Source organism: Oryx dammah, unplaced genomic scaffold (genome assembly GCF_014754425.2).
Source record: "Oryx dammah isolate SB20612 unplaced genomic scaffold, SCBI_Odam_1.1 HiC_scaffold_26, whole genome shotgun sequence".
In the NCBI taxonomy this organism is placed as follows: Eukaryota; Metazoa; Chordata; class Mammalia; order Artiodactyla; family Bovidae; genus Oryx; species Oryx dammah.
The window spans coordinates 21,691,705-21,711,120 of NW_024070210.1; the positions used below are offsets into that span (position 1 = coordinate 21,691,705).

At 39.7% G+C, this 19,416-nt stretch overlaps 1 protein-coding gene across 1 annotated transcript in view; it reads right to left on the minus strand.

Moving 5' to 3' along the window:
* The window catches only part of SLC39A9 (solute carrier family 39 member 9), a 51,824-nt gene that overhangs the window by 13,844 nt on the left and 18,564 nt on the right, over positions 1–19,416 (minus strand). The window contains exons 2-3 of the mRNA XM_040226209.1: positions 18,556–18,664; positions 927–1,124 (exon numbers count right to left, since the gene is read on the minus strand). Coding sequence (XP_040082143.1) covers positions 927–1,124; positions 18,556–18,664 — 307 coding nt within the window. The remainder of the gene's footprint in view (positions 1–926; positions 1,125–18,555; positions 18,665–19,416) is intronic.

Genomic DNA, 19,416 nt, shown 5'->3' on the forward strand with positions numbered 1-19,416 from the left:
TTGTGAATCAGGCTTTTCTACACTGCTGCTACTGCTGCTGCTGCAAAGTCGCTTCAATCGTGTCCAACTCTGTGCAACCCCAGAGACGGCAGCCCACCAGGCTCCGCCATACTTGGGATTCTCCAGGCAAGAACACTGGAGTGGGTTGCCATTTCCTTCTCCAATGCATGAAAGTGAAAAGTGAAAGTGAAGTCACTCAGTCGTGTCCAACTCTTAGTGACCCCATGGACTGCAGCCCACCAGGCTCCTCCGTCCATGGGATTTTCCAGGCAAGAGTACAGGAGTGGGTTGCCATTACTAATAACCATCAAAACAAACCCCAGATCAACTTGACAACAATGTTCAACTTGACAATCTGCTGCCTGTTAAAGCTCATCTCAGAATTTAATGTTCTTAGTTAAGCTGCTCAACAATAGCTTGTTATACTAATGTCCTAAACAATTTAACTCTAACTTGCTTATAATTTAAATATATTATATCATTATTTAATACATTGATAAACAGACATCCTATATCACAAACTTGTTTTTAATGTTTTAGTAACTATATTTCAATAAAATTGATTTTCTCTGTAGTCCTATGTACTATGCTTTATGTATTTAAAAACTATTTATCCCAATGAAAGGTCCACAGGCTTTAGACTGCTTAAAGGCTCCATGGCACAAAAAGGGTTAAGAACTTCTGCCCTAGACCTCCATCAAATGAAACAGCTTTAAGATAACCAGGGTAGTAACCCAATAAACACTCTCTTGTGCCACATGTCACAACCCACTAGCTTCCTCAAATGAATAACATATTCACCAGAACCTAAGATAAGAGTTTTAGTACTAAATATGGCCACTGATACATACTGAATCATTCAATCATTTGTGATCACCTAAAATGCAAATTTTTTGCACTGCCTAGAAAACCTTGGGGCCACTTACCGTCAGTAGAATGCACATGGGAGCTGCCAATCTGGTCCACCAACAACATGAAAACAAAGCCCAGTACGAGAGACACGCCGATGTAGGCATGCAGCTGTGTGTGGTCATGGCTGTGCTCATGTTCATGGGCAACTGGTACTACCGCTGCTTTGTCTGATGCAATCACGTTCTGTGTTTGACTCGCTTGGTGGTGCTTCCCTAGAGCAGGATGAACCATAAAGAGATAACATGTTTACTCCCTTAAAGCATCTTATGTAGAGGCTTCTGTTCTTTGGTACTTTGAGCTCTACAGATTTTCCTGCAAAGACATTCACTTCCTATACTGAAATCTAGCAAGTCATAAACTCCCTTAAAGTTAAAGATGAAAAAATTCCCAAAGCTCTTCTGCTTTTGGCAGGCAGAGTTTTTAACTGCCTATTATTCTCAAAACCTAGGAAGTGGAAGCAAATCACCAGGCAAGAAAGCAGTCATTTTCCCAGGGGATATCATCTTCCAATCCCCCCTTCTGTCTAGAGATTCACACCAGTCTCACCAGAAACCACAAAAAGATTTATTCTGATGAAAATAGGCAAATGAAGAACAATAACAATGAAAATAATTCATCCAGTTTTATACTTAGGTTGATACAAAAACTGTAAATAAAGAGCAAACTGAGTATAAAACACTTTAGCTTTAAAAAATATCAGAGGACAATCACCAATTACAGCCCAAAAGGGCAGAGCAGTTTAAATGAGACATTTCCTTCAGTCTAAATTCAGTTCTAGAAATACAATTGTTGGGGTACTTTGAATTAAAGGAAATGACACCTGACTAGGCAATATTAATATTACTAGTTTATACTCAAATATCTGACACTCAAAGCATGAATACTTCAAGAATTCTTATCTTTGCTGGTTTTATAAATACAGGCCAAAATACTAAACATATTTATCATTTATAATTAGATTAAGCATTTAACCTTTGACTAAAGAAATCACAGAAGCCTGCTGTAATATTTTAGACCCTGCCTTAATTATTGAGAAGCACAAACCATCTTAAGATAACAAAAATACATTTTTCTAATTCTTTAAAGATTTTTTGTTTACATAGCTTTTTCCTTTAACCTTTTTTAAAAATGTAAAATATACATTACATAAAATTTACTTATCATTTTAAATATTTTTAATCATATGATTCTGTGGCTTTAAGTATACACATTGTTCTAGAACTTTTTCATCTTCCCAAAGTAATTTTTTAGCCTTAAGACTTTTTTCCAAATAGTGATTTCATTGTTTGCTTTATTTTTTCATTTATTTGCTTTTAAATGTCTCAATCTTTTTTTTTTAAAGCACACTTCATTGAGGCATAATTCACAAATGTAAAAACTCTAGTTAAACTACCACCAAGTTCAAGTTTTGGAACAGTACTCAAAAATACCAGAACAGTTCTCCTGTGCTCCCCTGGAGTCAATATGTCAGTCCTGGTCCCAAGCAAGTGCTGAACGTGCTTTTTGTCCCCTGAGTTTTCCCTTTTCTAGGACTTCCTATAGATGGAGTCATGCAATATGTATTCTTTTGCATAAGGATTCTGTTGATTAGCAGACTATTTTGAGATTTATCTAAGCTTTGCATGTATCTGTAGCTTGGTCCTCCTTTTTGCTGAATAATGTCCCATTGTATGGACATGTCACAACTTATTTACTCATTCAGCTACTGATGGACATTTAGGTAATTTCCAACACTGGTCCATTATAAAGTCGCTACGAGCATTCAGGTACAAGTCTTTCCCTTTAAAAAAAAAATCATTTGTATTATTTTTAGGCTGCGCTGGGTCTTCACTGCTGCAAGTGGGCTTTCTCTAGCAGCAGCAAGCAGGGGTTACTCTCTGGTTGTGATGCTGGACTTCTCTTGTGCCTCGAGGTACCTGGGCTTCAGTAGTTATGGTGCACGGGCTCTAGAGCGTGGGCTCGGTAGCTATGGCATACGGGCTTAGGTGCCCTGTGGCATGTGGCATCTTCCCAGACCAGGGATCAAACCCATGTCCCTTGCATTGGCAGGTGGATGCTTAACCAATGGACCACCAGAGAAATCCAGGTAGAAATCTTTCTGTGGATGCAAATTTTCTTTTCCCTTGGGTAAATACCTAGGATCAGAACTTTCGGGTATATGTATATTTATAAAAGAAAATGGGCTTCCCAGGTGGTGCTAGTGGTAAGGAGCCTGCCTGCCAATGCAGGAGACATAAAAGACACGGGTTTGATCCCTGGGTCGGGAAGATCCCCTGGAGGAGGAAATGGCAGCCCATTCCAGTATTCTCTCCTGAAAATTCCACAGACAGAGGAGCCTGGCGGGCTACAGTCCATAGGGTCACAAAGAGTTGGACACAACTGAAGTGACTAAACATAACAAAAGATAAAACTCTCAAATTGTTTTCCAAAGTGGTTGTACCAGTTTACATATCCAATAGCAATGTCTGAAAGTACTAGTTGCTCCATACCATTGTCAACATTTGATACTATGAGGTTTAAAATTTTTAACCATTTTTAATAGGTGATCATGTCATCTGCAAATAGATAGTTTTACTTCTTGCCAATCTTTATGCCTTATCTTTTTGTTTCTGGCCTTATTGCAAACTAGCATCTGGCTAGGACTCCAAGTACAACGTTAAGTATAAGTGGTTGAGAGGAGACAGCCTTGTTTTGTTCCCAGTGTTATGCATTTTATCTAATGTTGTTGTTGTATGACTCTTTGCAACTTTACAATGGTTACAACGCAAAAAAATTTCCTTCTCGTTGTCCCTCCCTTATGCTCCTCTTAAATGCCAGTCACAAGCCCAACTTACTAAATTTATCTCAAGATCCACTGAGTTGCTACATTCAGTTTGGAAGCACTGATGGAGGTAAAGAGAGACTTTCAGATGAAGAAATAGATGATTTTGGAATAAGAGGCATTTCCTGGAAATTAGAAACCTACACTGCAGTGATCAATTAAAGAGAACCAAACTCTAGACAGGTCTAGGAGGAAAATGTGGGCACACAGAGTATGCCCACGCTGTTCTTCACGCAAGCAAAATTATTGTCAGCAATAAGGATTTTAAGCCAGAGAACTGACTGAAAGCTCAGAGATGAAAAATCATTAAGTTTATGAGAGAAGCAGTCTAAGAATTTTGATTGGTAGTGTTGGACAATTAAAATGTGGCCTCATAGTAACATAAGGGTGTTTGGTTTGTGAAAAATCAATGAACTATTATACACTGCCAAATAATTAGCATGGCCTTGAGAATGAAAAATAAATGAAGTACAACACTTGACTTTCTCTAAAGACAAGGCAATTTTTGGTATGCTTCCATTTTAATATACAAAACCAATTCTTCATATTTATAAATGTAAAGAAACTACACATGTGAAGTCAGTCATAGAATTTGGTACCTACAATTTTCCATACTACTTAGAAAGATGCTATTGGAAAGGATTTGAGTGATTACCTTTTTAAAAGGTCCCCACTAAATATTTAACAAAATGAGCTCTCATCTCTGCCTTTGTTTAGTCTGCAGTTCATGAATCCATGGGCCTTCCATGCTGCTTCTCCTGGATAACAGCCTGTCTTTCAAGACTCAGCTTGTAAGCTCCTTCCTCCTTGACATTTTCCGTGTCCTCTTCTCCTCACGCATATCCAGCAGACTGGTGTGTGTCAACCATAAGTTTTGTATCACTATACTACAATTCAGACAGCAGCAAGCTACAGGACAAGGGTTCATGTCTAGTTTTGTAAATAAAATTTGCACTGGAATGCAGCCATGCTCATTTGTTCACAGACTGTCTATCGCTGCTTTCATGCTATGACAGCAGAGCTGAGTAACTGCAACAGAAACCATATGGCCCACAAAGCCTAAAATATTTACTATTTGGCCCTTTTAGAAAAAGTTTGCCAACCCCTGCTGTCACTGGCTGTTAATTTATTCACTTTCCATTGGCTGTGAATTCTTGAAGGCAGAAGCTATATTGTAGATCTATGAACTCTAACAATCAATATAAGGCCATAAATTGAGTATATACTCAACAAATAGATTTTGAAGGCAAAAAAGAAATGGCCTCATACTTCTGTAATTTTTCAATGTGACATTTCATTTTGAAAGTTAGGCAATTAATTCCTTCCAATGCAAAAAGATGTTTTAAAATCAAAATAAAATACAATATTTTAGTCTTATATTTTAGAATGGTTCCCTGGTGGCTCAGATGGTAAAGAATCTACCTGCAATGCAGGAGACACAGGTTTGATCCCTGGGTTGCCTCTGAAGAAAGAAACGGATACTCACTCCAGTATTCTTGCCTAGAAAATTCCATGGACAGAGAAGCCTGGTGGTTGACAGAGTCCATGGGGTGGCAAAGAATTGGACGTGATTGAAAAACTTACACTTTCAAGATAATTATGCACAATTCTTTATAAATCCAGACTTAATAGGTAACAGATGTATGTGCTAAATTAGGTGAAAGGTTATGCTAAAGTGAGCTGAGGTACAAAGGTGGGTTAACACTTCATTAAAGGGTGGAAAATTCTGAAAGAGATGGGAATACCAGACCACCTAACCTGCCTCTTGAGAAACCTATATGCAGGTTAGGAAGTTAGAACTGGACATGGAACAACAGACTGGTTCCAAATAGGAAAAGGAGTACGTCAAGGCTGTATATTGTCACCCTGCTTATTTAACTTATATGCAGAGTACATCATGAGAAACGCTGGGCTGGAAGAAGCACAAGCTGGAATCAAGACTGCTGGGAGAAACATCAATAACCTCAGATATGCAGATGACACCACCCTTATGGCAGAAAGTGAAGAGGAGCTAAAAAGCCTCTTGATGAAACTGAAAGTGGAGAGTGAAAAAGTTGGCTTAAAGCTCAACATTCAGAAAACGAAGATCATGGCTTCTGGTCCCATCACTTCATGGGAAATAGATGGGGAAACAGTGTCAGGCTTTATTTGGGGGGGCTCCAAAATCACTGCAGATGGTGACTGCAGCCATGAAATTAAAAAGACGCTTACTTCTTGGAAGGAAAGTTATGACCAACCTAGATAGCATATTCAAAAGCAGAGACAATGCTTTGCCAACAAAGGTCCGTCTAGTCAAGGCTATGTTTTTTCCAGTAGTCACGTATGGATGTGAGAGTTGGACTGTGAAGAAGGCTGAGCGCCGAAGAATTGATGCTTTTGAACTGTGGTGTTGGAGAAGACTCCTGAGAGTCCCTTGGACTGCAAGGAGATCCAACCAGTCCATTCTGAAGGAGATCAGCCCTGGGATTTCTTTGGAAGGAATGATGCTAAAGCTGAAACTCCAGTACTTTGGCCACCTCATGCGAACAGTTGACTCATTGGAAAAGACTCTGATGCTGGGTGGGCTTGGGGGCAGGAGGAGAAGGGGATAACAGAGGATGAGATCACTGGATGGCATCACTGACTCGATGGACGCGAGTCTGAGTGAACTCCGGGAAATGGTGATGGACAGGGAGGCCTGGCGTGCTGCGATTTGTGGGGTCGCAAAGAATCGGACACGACTGAGCGACTGAACTGAACTGAACAGAGAGGGTGTTAGTCATACTATTATTTGTGAACAGTTGTATAATTATTTTTAAAGGCAATTACTTTGGGGGTATCCATAGCTCTGAAATTAAATGTCAAGCCTAATCACAACTTTCAAAGGATGACCAACATTATTTCCTTCACTGTTGTTTAGGCGCTAAGTCGTGTGTGACTCTTTGCAACCCTTGGACTGCAACATGCCAGGCTTTCCTATCCTCACTATCTCCTGGAGTTTGTTAAAGTTCATGTGCATTGAGTCAGTGATACCATCTAACTACCTCATCTTCCACCGCCCTCTTCTTTTGCCTTCAGTCTTTCCCATCATCAGGGTCTCTTCCAATAAGTCGGTTCTTCACATCAGGTGGCCAAAGTACTGGAGCTTCAGCTTTAGTTATCAATCTTTCCAATGAATATTCAGGGTTGATTTCCTTTAGGCCTGACTGGTTTGATCTCCTTGCAGTCCAAGGGGACTCTCAAGAGTCTTCTCCAACACCACAGTTCAAAAGCATCAATTCTTCGGCACTCAGCATTATTTATGGTCCAACTTTCACATCCCTTAATAATAAGATACAGAATTTTTAAATTTAGATGAGTATAAGAACCTATATCTTATCCTAACAATGCTTTCTTTATCTAAATCATTTTGGAACTCTTGGCATAGCCTTCGGAGTCAAGTTTATGAGTCACAATAAAACTCCTACTTTCTAATATACCAGCTTCTGATCTAAAATAATACTGAAAAAATGGGTCAGCTATGTTATTAAACAGATTAGCGTTGAATAAACTATATTTCTGCAAACCTAAACTGCTTTCAAGGAAAACTCTGCTGCCACTGATGATTTTCATCTCGTACTCTGGAGGTAAATTAAAGAAAGAGTTCTAACATTTTTTGAGCATTCATTAATATAAGTATATAATTTCCTGATGTTAGCACTTTAAAAGAATTAACATTTAATTTTATGTATAAATAAAACTGTGGCAAATAAATGTCAGTAACATTTTATATATATATATGGCAAATAAATGTTAGGAACATTATTTTTTATATATATATAAAATATATATATATAAAACTTGAAGTAAGTGTGTTATTGATTGAAGCTTTCCATACAAGATCTGAATATGTATAATTAAGTGGAATTTAATTTTATACATAAAAACATAAAATATTTACTGGATTATATACAATGAACGGTAGGCATTATTGGTTTTATTTGCAAGCATTAGTCAAAACAAAACAAAAAAGCTTTTTAAAGTGAGTGATAATCCCATGACTTGTTAGCACATTAACAGTTTAGTAATGAGATCTGGATATTCAGTATTAACACATCACCCTTCCTCTTCTACTGGAGGACATGAAACTCAACCCAGCAAAACCTGAGATCTCAAAAACCAGCTATTTACTATTTACACTAGCCAAGATATGGAAACAACATAAACGGCCACTGACAGATGAATGGATAAACAAGATGGGGTGTATATATACAACGGAACACTACTCAGCCATACAAGAGAATGAAATAATGCCATTTGCAGCAAGATGGATGGACCTAGAGACTATACTAGGAGAAGGAAACGGCAACCCACTCCAGTATTCTTGCCTGGAGAATCCCACGGATGGGGGAGCCTGGTGGGCTGCCGTCTATGGGGTTGCACAGAGTAGGACATGACTGAAGCAACTTAGCAGCAGAGACTATACTAAGTGAAGTGAATCAAAAAGAGAAAGACAAATGCCATATGACATCACTTCCATGTGGAATTTAAAATATGACACAAGTGAACTTATCTATAAAACAGAAATAGACTCACACACATAGAGAAGACTTTTCATGGCCAAGGGGCAGAGGGGTTGGGGAGGGATGGTTGGGAGTTTGGGATGATTAGATGCAAACTATGACAGAATGGAGAAACAACAAGGGCCTACTGCATAGCACACGGAACTATATAGTCGATACCCTGTGATAAACCATAATGGAAAAGAATATGAAAAATAATATACATATGTATAACTGAGTCACTTTGCTATACAGTAGAAATGAACACCCACTGTAAATCAACTATATGAAAATAAAATACAAAATTTTAACACCCAGCTATTTAATTAAAATTTGGGTACATATGTTACTCATTCTTGAAAGAACTTTCCGGTTGTTACTGTTGTGTCTATTTCACACAGGGCACTGGTTGGTAACGAATAACTGAGACATGTTCCATGTCACATTCCCCACTGCAAAGTATATAAACCCAGTATTATCATTGGACATTGCTCATCAGACATATATTTCTCATGCCATTAACAGAGTGTTCAGCAAATCATTATGGGCTTAATTCTCTCCCTAGATACTCATAAAGGAATTCTTCCAATAAGCTCCACCAGTATGGTATATAGCCTTCCTATGTTACAGACACATATGTTAAATTATTGATAAATATAATAGAATTAATTTACCCTTTGAAGACATTCACTAGAACTCCTTCAGATTAACATTTACAAAGGACAAAGCATTCTAAGAATCAAACCTTCAGGTAATCTGTTTCTTTGGGGGTAAGGGTGACCCCCAGCTTTGATGTTTATATTTTTGGCCTCTATTGATTGTTTTAAATTTCTTACCTTCTACTTATATCTTATAACCTTTACAGATTTTTATTATATACCTTTTTTTTTTTTCTGGGCAAAGACAGACAGTTCTTTACACTTGATGTGTTTTCAGTAATAGTCAAAATGTTAGTCGCTCAGTGGCATCTGGCTCTTTGCGACCCCACAGACTGTAGCCTGCCAGGCTCCTCTGTCCATGGAATTCTTCAGGCAAGAATACTGGAGAGGGTAGCTATTTCCTTCTCCAGGGGCTCTTCCGACCCAGGGACTGAACCTGGGTCTCCCACCCTGCAGGCAGATTCTTTATGGTCTGAGCCACCAGGGAAGCCCAACAGGGTAGAGTAGCTCTTACTTACTATCTGTTTATCATGTAAAAGAAAAAACTGACTATAGTCAAACATGTTTTAAAGGGATGTTAATGAATCTTTTTTTTTAATTAAAATACTACTATTTCTGAAAGGAAAAAAAAATCTCATTATAGGGTAGGAAACTTACATTTCTTTAGCAGATAAACAATGTTTTGGTGATATGAAATTCCTTACAATGTTCACGACATAGCAGAGTGTCATTGAAAGTGTAGACTTCAGACAGAGTGAGACAGCCTGTGTTCAAATCCTGGTCCTGAAACCTACTGGGTGAGTTGCTTGGGCAAATTATTTAATCTCTCAGGAGCTCAAGTCTCATCTATAAAGCAGTATCCACCTTAGAGGGTTGTTGTGAATGATCAGGCGATATATTTACACAATACCTGGTATTGTGGTTAAGTGCTCACTAAATGTTCAGGAGGGATTAGGGGCAGGAGGAGAAGGGGACGACAGATGAGATGGCTGGATGGCATCACTGACTTGATGGACGTGAGTCTGAGTGAACTCCAGGAGTTGGTGATGGACAGGGAGGCCTGGCATGCTGCGATTCAAGGGGTCGCAAAGTCGGACACGACTAAGCAACTGAACTGAAACTGACTGAAACGTTCAGGAACATAGTTGTATATTAAATGGAATTAATTCAGGAGATGTACATGAACATGTGAAACATCTGGAGTGAATATCTGGTCAGATACAGTACTGAACAATAAAACAATTTCAGAATCCTGAAACTATAATAAGAGCCTTAAAGAGCTCCATTTTTATTAATGGATGATAGGATAAATGTTAATATAATAGCAGATTTAACCCTCTACTTTCAAAGAATTTTGGTGGTTTCAAACATTAGCTCCATAGTAAACAAGTACTGCAGTACTCAATAAACTATGTTCCCAAAACTTCTGTTTCTACAGAAAGACTGTTTCCTCACATGAACACAGATAATCATCTAAGTCCAGTGATTTTCGAGCTATAATTGTAGAAGAGTGTGTGAGAAGTTCCTTTTCACATTAATTTGTATTTAATACTGCTTATTAAAGTGTCAGAGTACTTAGTTAACATGGTATACTGAGCTCTGAAAAAATACCTGCTAGTAATTATCATAATTATAAGGTCCACAGAAGAACTAAACCATAGGCTGTAGTTACATGTACACAAATTCCTTTCTCAAAGTTTGCAGAAAAGTTGGTTTGAACTACAATAACTGAAGAGCAGAAAGGACTTCCCTGGTGGTCCAGTGGCTGAGACTCTACACTCCCAATGCAGGGGGCCCAGGTTTGATGGAACAAGATCCCCCATGCTACACCTAAGACTCAACACAGTCAAATCAATCAAAACACACAGACATACACAGAGAGACACCACTACCCATCTATTTGGGTGATTAAAATAAAAAACTAAAACAAAAGAGACAACAAAAATGTCTGGAAGGGAGTCAACTGGAACTCTCACACATTATGGGGTGTGGGTATTAGTCACTCAGTTGTGTCCACCTCTTTGTGACCCCATGGACTGTAGCCCACCAGGCTCCTTTGTCCAGGGACTTCTCCAGGCAAGAATATTGGAGCAGGTATAAACCACTGATACACCAAACAACAGGATGACTTCTCAACTGCATTAAGCTAACTAAAAGCCAGACCCAAAGACTACAAGGCTGAATATATATGACATTGAGAAAAGACAAAACTATAGACACAGAGGAGATCAGAGGTTGCTCAAGATTGGGAGTGGAGGAAAAGTTTGAGTACAAAAGGAGATGAGGGTGATGGAACTGTTCTGTATTTTGACTTAATGCATTTGGCAAAACGTAGTCTTTCATGCCAAAGAGTGAATGCTGCTGTTGTTCAGTTGCTCAGTCATGTCCAGCTGTTTGCAACCCCACAGACTGCAGCACACCAGGCTTCCCTGTCCTTTACTGCCTCCGGAGTTTGCTCAAACTCATGTCCATTGAGTCGGTGATGCCATCCAACCATCGCATCCTCTGTTGCCCCCTTCTCCTCCTGCCCTCAATCTTTCCCAGCATCAGGGTCTTTTCCAGTGGGTCAGTTCTTCACATCAGGTGGCCAAAATACTGGAGCTTTAGCTTCAGCATCAGTCCTTCCAATGAATATTCAGGGTTGATTTCCTTTATTGACTGGTTTGATCTCCTTGCTGTCCAAGGGACTCTCAAGAGTCTTCTCCAGCACCACAGTTTGAAAGCATCAATTTTTTGGCTCTCAGCTTTCTTTATGGTCCAACTCTCACAACCATAGATGACTACTGGAAAAACCATAGCTTTGACTATGTGGACCTTTGTCAGTTAAGTGATGTCTCTCCTTTTTAATATGCTGTCTAGGTTTGTCATAGCTTTCCTCCCAAGAAGTATCTTCTAATTTCATGGCTGCAGTCACCATCTGCAGTGATTTTGAAGCCCAAGAAGATAAAGTCTGTCACTGTTTCCAATTTTTCCCTATCTATTTGCCATGAAGTGATGGGATCAAATGCCATAATCTTGGTCTTTTAAATGTTGAGTTTTAAGTCAGTTTTTTCACTCTCCTCTTTCACCTCCATCAAGAAGCTCTTTTGTTCCTCTTCAATTTCTACCATTAGGGTGGTGTCATCTGCATATCTGAGGTGATTGATATTTCTCCTGGGAATCTTGATTCCAGCTTGTGCTTCTTCCAGCCCAGCGTTTCTCATGATGTACTCTGTATAAATGTTAAATAAGCAGGGTGACAATATACAGTTTTGACGTACTCCTTTCCCAATTTGGAACCAGTCTGTTGTTCCATGTCTGGTTCTAACTGTTACTTCTTGACCTGCATGCAGATTTCTCAGGAGGCAGGTAAGGTGGTCTGGTATTCCCATCTCTTTAAGAATTCTCCACAGTTTGTTATGATCCATACAGTCAAAGGCTTTAGTGTAGTCAATGAAGCAGATATTTTTCTGGAATTCCCTTGCTTTTTCTATGGTCCAGCAGATGTTGGCAATTTGATCTTTGGTTCCTCTGCCTTTTATAAATCTAACTTGTACATCTGGAAGTTCTCAATTCAAGAACTTCTGAAGCCTAGCTTGAAGGATTCTGAGCATAACCTTGCGAGCACATGAAATGAACACAATTTTGACATAGTTTGAACATTCTTTGGCATTGCCTTTCTTTGGGATTGGAATAAAAACTGACCTTTTCCAGTCTAGTTCAGCAATTTGGAAACTGCTGAGTTTTTCAAATTTGCTGGAGTATTGAGTGCTGCACTTCAAAGGCATCATCTTTTAGGACTTGAAATAGCTCAGCTGGAATTCTATCACCTCCACTAGCTTTGTTTGTAGTAATGCTTCCTGAGGCCCACTTGACTTCACACTCCAGGATGTCTGGCTTTAGTTGAGAGATCACACCATTGTGGTTATCTAGATTGTTAAGACCTTTTTAGTAAAGTTCTTCTGTGTGTTCTTGACACTTCTTAATATCTTCTGCTTCTGTTAGGTCCATACTGTTTCTGTCCTTTATTGTGCCCATCTTTGCCTGAAATGTTTCCTTGGTATCTCTAATTTTCTTGAATAGATGTCTAGTCTTTTCCATTATATTGTATTCTTCTATGTCTTTACATTGTTCACTTATGAAGGCTTTCTTATCTTTCCATGCTATTCTTTGGAATTCTGCATTCAGATGGGTTTATCTTTCCTTTTCTCCTTTGCCTTTTGCTTCTCTTCTTTTCTCAGCTATTTGTAAGGCCTCCACAGATAACCATTTTGCCTTTCTTTTGCTTGAGGATGGTTTTGATCACAGCCTCCTGTACAATGTCACGAACCTCTGTCTACACTTCTTCAGGCACTCTAACAGATCTAATCCCTTGAATCTATTTGTCATTTCCATTGTATAATTGTAAGGGATTTGATTTAGGTCATACCTGAATGGCCTAGTGGTTTTCCCTACATTCTTCAATTTAAGTCTGAATTTTGCAGTAAGAAGCTAATGATCTCAGCCATAGTCAGCTCCAGGCCTTGTTTTTGCTGACTATATAGAGCTTCTCCATCTTTGGGTGCAAAGAATATAATCAATCTGATTTCAATTTTGACCATCTGGTGATGTCCATGTGCAGAGTTGTCTCCTGTTGCTGGAAGAGGGTGTTTTGCTATGACCAGCGCATTCTCTTGGCAAAACTCTGTTAGCCTTTACCCTGCTTCATTTTGTACTCCAAGGCCAAAGTTGTCTGTTACTCCAGGTATCTCTTGACTTCCTACTTTTGTATTCCAGTCCCCTATGACGAAAAGGACATCTTTTTAGTGTTAGTTCTAGAAAGTTTTGTAGGTCTTCATAGAACTGGTCAGCTTCAGCTTCTTCATCATTAGTGGTTGGGACATAGATTTGGATTACTGTGATACTGAATGGTTTGCCTTGGAAACGAACTGAGATCATTCTATTGTTTTTGAGATTGCACTCAATTACTGCATCAAATTGCCAACATCCACTGGATCATCGAAAAAGCAAGAGAATTCCAGAAAAACATCTATTTCTGCTTTATTGACTATGCCAAAGCCTTTGACTGTGTGGATCACAATAAACTGCGGAAAATTCTCAAAGAGATGGGAATACCAGATCACCTGATCTGCCTCTTGAGAAAAACCTGTATGCAAGTCAGGAGGCAACAGTTAGAACTGGACATGGAACAACAGACTGGTTCCAGATAGGAAACGGAGTCCATCAAGGCTGTATACTGTCACCCTGCTTATTTAACTTATATGCAGAGTACATCATGAGACACGCTGGGCTGGAAGAAGCACAAGCTGGAATCAAGATTGCTGGGAGAAACATCAATAACCTCAGATATGCAGATGACATCACCCTTATGGCAGAAAGTGAAGAGGAACTAAAGAGCCTCTTGATGAAAGTGAAAGAGGAGAGTGAAAAAGTTGGCTTAAAGCTCAACACTCAGAAAACTAAGATCATGGCATCTGGTCCCATCATTTCATGGCAAATAGATGGGAAACAGTGGAAACAGACTTTACTTTTTGGGGCTCCAAAACCACTGCAGATGGTGACTGCAGCCATAAAATTAAAAGACATTCTTTGGAAGGAAAGTTATGACCAACCTAGACAGCATATTAAAAACCAGAGACATTACTTTGCCAAGAAGATCCGTCTAGTCAAGGCTATGGTTTTTCCAGTGGTCATGTATGGATGTGAGAGTTGGACTGTGAAGAAGGCTGAGCACCAAAGAATTGATGCTTTTGAAATGTGGTGTTGGAGAAGATTCTTGCAAGTCCCTTGGACTGCAAGGAGATCCAACCAGTCCATCCTAAAGGAGATCAGTCCTGCGGGTTCATTGGAAGGACTGATGCTGAGGCTGAAACTCCAATACTTTGGCCACCTCATGTGAAGAGTTAACTCATTGGAAAAGATTCTGATGCTGGGAGGGATTGGGGCAGGAGGAGAAGGGGACAACAGAGGATGAGACAGCTGGATGGCATCATCGACTCGATGGACGTGAGTTTGGGTGAACTCTGGGAGTTGGTGATGGACAGGGAGGCCTGGCGTGCTGTAGTTCATGGGGTCACAAAGAGTCGGACATGACTGAGCAACTGAACTGAACTGAACTGCATTTCGGAATCTTTTTGTTGACTATGAGGCCTATTCCATTTCTTCTAAGGGCTTCTTGCCCACAGTAGTAGATATAATGGTCATCTGAATTAAATTTGCCCATTCCTGTCCATTTTAGTTCACTGATTACTAAATGTCGATGTTCACTCTTGCCACCTTCTATTTAATCACTTCCAATTTACCTTGATTCATGGACCTAATATTTCAGGTTTTTATGCAGTATTGTTCTTTACAGCATTGGACTTGACTTTCACCACCAGCCACATCCACAACTGGGCATCGTTTCTGCTTTGGCTCAGCCTCTTTATTCCTTCTGGAGCTATTTCTCCACTCGTCTCCTATAGCATATTGGGTACCTGCTAACCTGAAGGCTTTGTCTTTCACTGTCATATCCTTTTGCCTTTTGAATATAAAATATGTAAATGAAAATAGTTGTAAAATATTTCTTTTCTTTTCTTTTTTTTTATGAAGGCCAACCAGCATGTGGGATCTTCGTTCCCTGACCAGGGATCAAACCCACAACTTCTGCAGTAAAAGCAAAGAATCTTAGCCACTGGACCACTACGGAAGTCCCTTAAAAGATTTTTTAATGATTGGCTTGGGGCAGGAGAATAATCTGTGATGAAAAGAGATCAGAATGCTTATTTTTCAACAAATAGGTTTATAAAGCACATGTATCTATTTTCAAACGAATCCACAAAGTTATTTTGGGCCAAAACAAGGAAAACTGAAAATAAAGGAAAGCAACCCAACACATAGTAGCTACATTTAACTTTAAAACTATACCTGAAATATGGTATATACATTATTATCTCATAAAACTATCAGCAAAAAAAAAACAAAACAATAAAAACCTAAAGCTGAAGCACTTTTTCCCCCTACTCTAGTGTTTCCCAAACTTGTCTAATAAGAATCATTTGACAACTTGTTAAAATTAGATATACCCAAATATCTTCCCTGGAGATTTTGATTAAATAATCTAGGTTGGGGATCAGAAAACTGTATTTTTAAAATGCACCACTTCCTCAAGAAACTTTTATTATCAGACAAGTTTAGCAAACAACTACCACCCGTAATTCTTAGCACAAAGCCAAGCAAAACAAATTTTAAGTGTCTTTTAATCATAGGCTGAATGTTTTCTAGCAGAGTAATTTCCACAGTGGAATGAGCACACCCAGGAAAATTCAAGATGATCCACTAGAACATGAAAGGAAATACTGACCTATATACTGTTACTTTAAATCTCATTTTCCAAAATTTTCTATTTAAGGAGTGTTCTTCATAATGTAGAGTATATCAGTGCAATAGCACATGTATTATCTTTTATTCTCAATAGAATATATGATCAAAAAAGAGGAGAAACCACTGCTCTAAGGCTCCTAATTTGTTATTTTTTCCTCCTAAGGCTGACCAATCCTCAGCCTCTGTCCTATTTTGCACTAACCCCCATGATCCCCACTTTACCACTATGACCATATTCATACCCAAGGCATATGAGCATCATCCCTCTGAATATAGGACACAGTTTTTTTCCTGTACTAACATCTGAAAAAATATTTATTATGTTGTGACTAGTAAGAAATTTCGGAGAAGGCAATGGCACCCCACTCTAGTACTCTTGCTTGGAAAATCCCATGGATGGAGGAGCCTGGTAGGCTGCAGTCCACAGGGTCGAGAAGAGTCGGACACAACTGAGCGACTTCACTTTCACTTTTCACTTTGATGCACTGGAGAAGAAAATGGCAACCCACTCCAGTGTTCTTGCCTGGAGAATCCCAGGGACGGGGGAGCCTGGTGGGCTGCTATGGGGTCACACAGAGTCAGACACGACTGAAGTGACTTAGCAGCAGTATGAAATTTGGAAGGCGTTGACTTCTTTATTCTATTCTCAAAGTTTAGCAGACTCTTGGCATCTGAAGAGTCAGCTCACCAATATAACATTTGTGGTTTCAGTCAAGTGGGACGCTTCCTGACAGGTGGGAAATCTGATTTTGCTGAATCATGAATCTGAATCAAGTATGCCTCCCAGCTGACACAAAGGACCAAATCATTTAGCAGATGAATAAACCAAGCTGACCGCCCAGCATTTACTCTTCTGTAGCTGTACTGTTCTCTGCTTATTATTAGGGTCAGGAGAGGTCTCTTTAATTTCTTCAGTTCAGTTCAGTTCAGTCGCTCTGTTGTGTCTGACTCTTTGCGACTCCATGAATCGCAGCACGCCAGGCCTCCCTGTCCATCACCATCTCCCAGAGTTCACTCAGACTCACGTCCATCGAGTCCGTGATGCCATCCAGCCATCTCATCCTCGGTCGTCCTCTTCTTCTCCTGCCCCCATCTCTCCCAGCATCAAAGTCTTTTCCAATGAGTCAACTCTTCGCATGAGGCAGCCAAAGTACTGGAGTTTCAGCTTTAGCATCATTCCTTCCAAAGAAATCCCAGGGTTGATCTCCTTCAGAATGGACTGGTTGGATCTCCTTGCAGTCCAAGGGACTCTCAAGAGTCTTCTCCAACACCACAGTTCAAAAGCATCAATTCTTCAGCGTTCAGCCTTCTTCACAGTCCAACTCTCACATCCATACATGACTACTGGAAAAACCATAGCCTTGACTAGACGGACTTTAGTCGGCAAAGTAATGTCTCTGCTTTTGAATAAACTATCTAGGTTGCTCATAACTTTCCTTCCAAGGAGTAAGCGTCTTTTAAATTCATGGCTGCAATCACCATCTGCAGTGATTTTGGAGCCCCAAAAAATAAAGTCTGACACTGTTTCTTAGTTATCCTTTACTACAGAAGTCCTCATTATCTACAAGGTTCATTATAAAGAGTCCTTGAGTCGCTTCCCTGGTGGCTCAGTGGTACCAAATCCGCCTACCAATGCAGGAAACATGGGTTCCCTCCCTGGTCTGAGAAGATCCCACATGCCCTGGAGCAACTAAGCCTGTGTATCACAACTATTGAGTCTGTGCTCCAGAGCCTGGGAGTTGCAGCTACCGAGCCCATGTGCTGTAGCTACGGAACCCTGCATGCCTTAGACTCCATGCTCTGCAACAAGAAGCCCCCGCAGTAAGAAGCCTGTGCACAGCAAGTAGAAAAAGTCAATACAGCAATGAAAACTCAGCAGAGCCATAAATAAATGCATAAAATTTAAAAACAAAATGGTTAAAAAAATTTTTTAAAGGAGTCCTTGAATCCAAATGTGTTTTTATATATATATATATATTTTTTAAAGAACACTAAAAATACAGTCATTGTCATGTAGGAACTTGGAAGTTTTGCATAGGCATTAAAAAGAATGACTGTCATTCTTAGAAAGCCTGCAATTCATGTGTTTTTGCAAATAAATCTTAAGTAGTATTTGTGGACTGAGGCATTCAATTCACAAACTGCTACTGACGTGTTTATTGTCAAAGACATCAAAAGATATGCTTTGGCATATATTCTATGGCAAACGTGTGAACTGTTTTCAGAAAAAAATATCACCAAGCTTCTCTTTTGAGCCCTCCACGTCAATAACATAGCTCAAAAAGGCCCATCTCTCTCTCACCCTCAAGAATATCTTCATAAAGTGCATGCACTCCTTCAGGCACGATGACCGCCAGTGCAGTTCCACAGAGGAGGCCGGCACCCAAAACTGTCACCAGCTTTAGTCGCTCCTGGAAAGAAAACATAAGCTGTTGAAAAGATTGATGACTAAACAGGGGAAAAGTTTCGGTAGTATCTGCAATGAAGACGGTGAGCTGCTTATTTGTGAGGCCAAACTCTACCATGGCCAGTGAACATGAAAAAGGATCAGCTTCATTAGTGTGCTCGGTCCCTTCAGTCGAGTCTGGCTCTTTGCGCCCCCATGGACTGTGGCCCACCAGACGCCTCTGCCCATGGGATTCTCCAGGCAAGAATACTGGAGTGGGCTGCCATGCCCTCCTCCAGGGGGTCTTCTGACCCAGGGATCACACCCTTGTCTCCTGCTTCGCCTGGTTTGCAGGTGGATTCTTCATCTGCTGAGCCATCGGGGAAGCCCAAGCTTCATGAATAATAATGCCAATTAGAACAAGGAGATATCATTTTTAAGCTTACTAGATTGGCAGTGATGTGGGAAAACTTGTCTACTACCCACAATAGGGAGAAGTTAGCATACTCATCTTAAACTGGAGGAATTGGGAGCTGCTGCAACCTATCTGGACCCCAATTTGGTAATTTAGATTTAAAGCCTCAAAAATGTGAATTCTCTGATCCAGCAATTTCATGTCTAGAAATTTTCCTAAGAAAGAAAGAACTATGAAAAGATGGCCACTGTACATATTAAGAATGCAAACCTGAAAATAATCTAAATGTCCAAGAAAGGAGATTAGCTAATAAACTTAAATACTTCACCAGAGCACCAAGTGAAAAGTGAAAATGTTAGTAG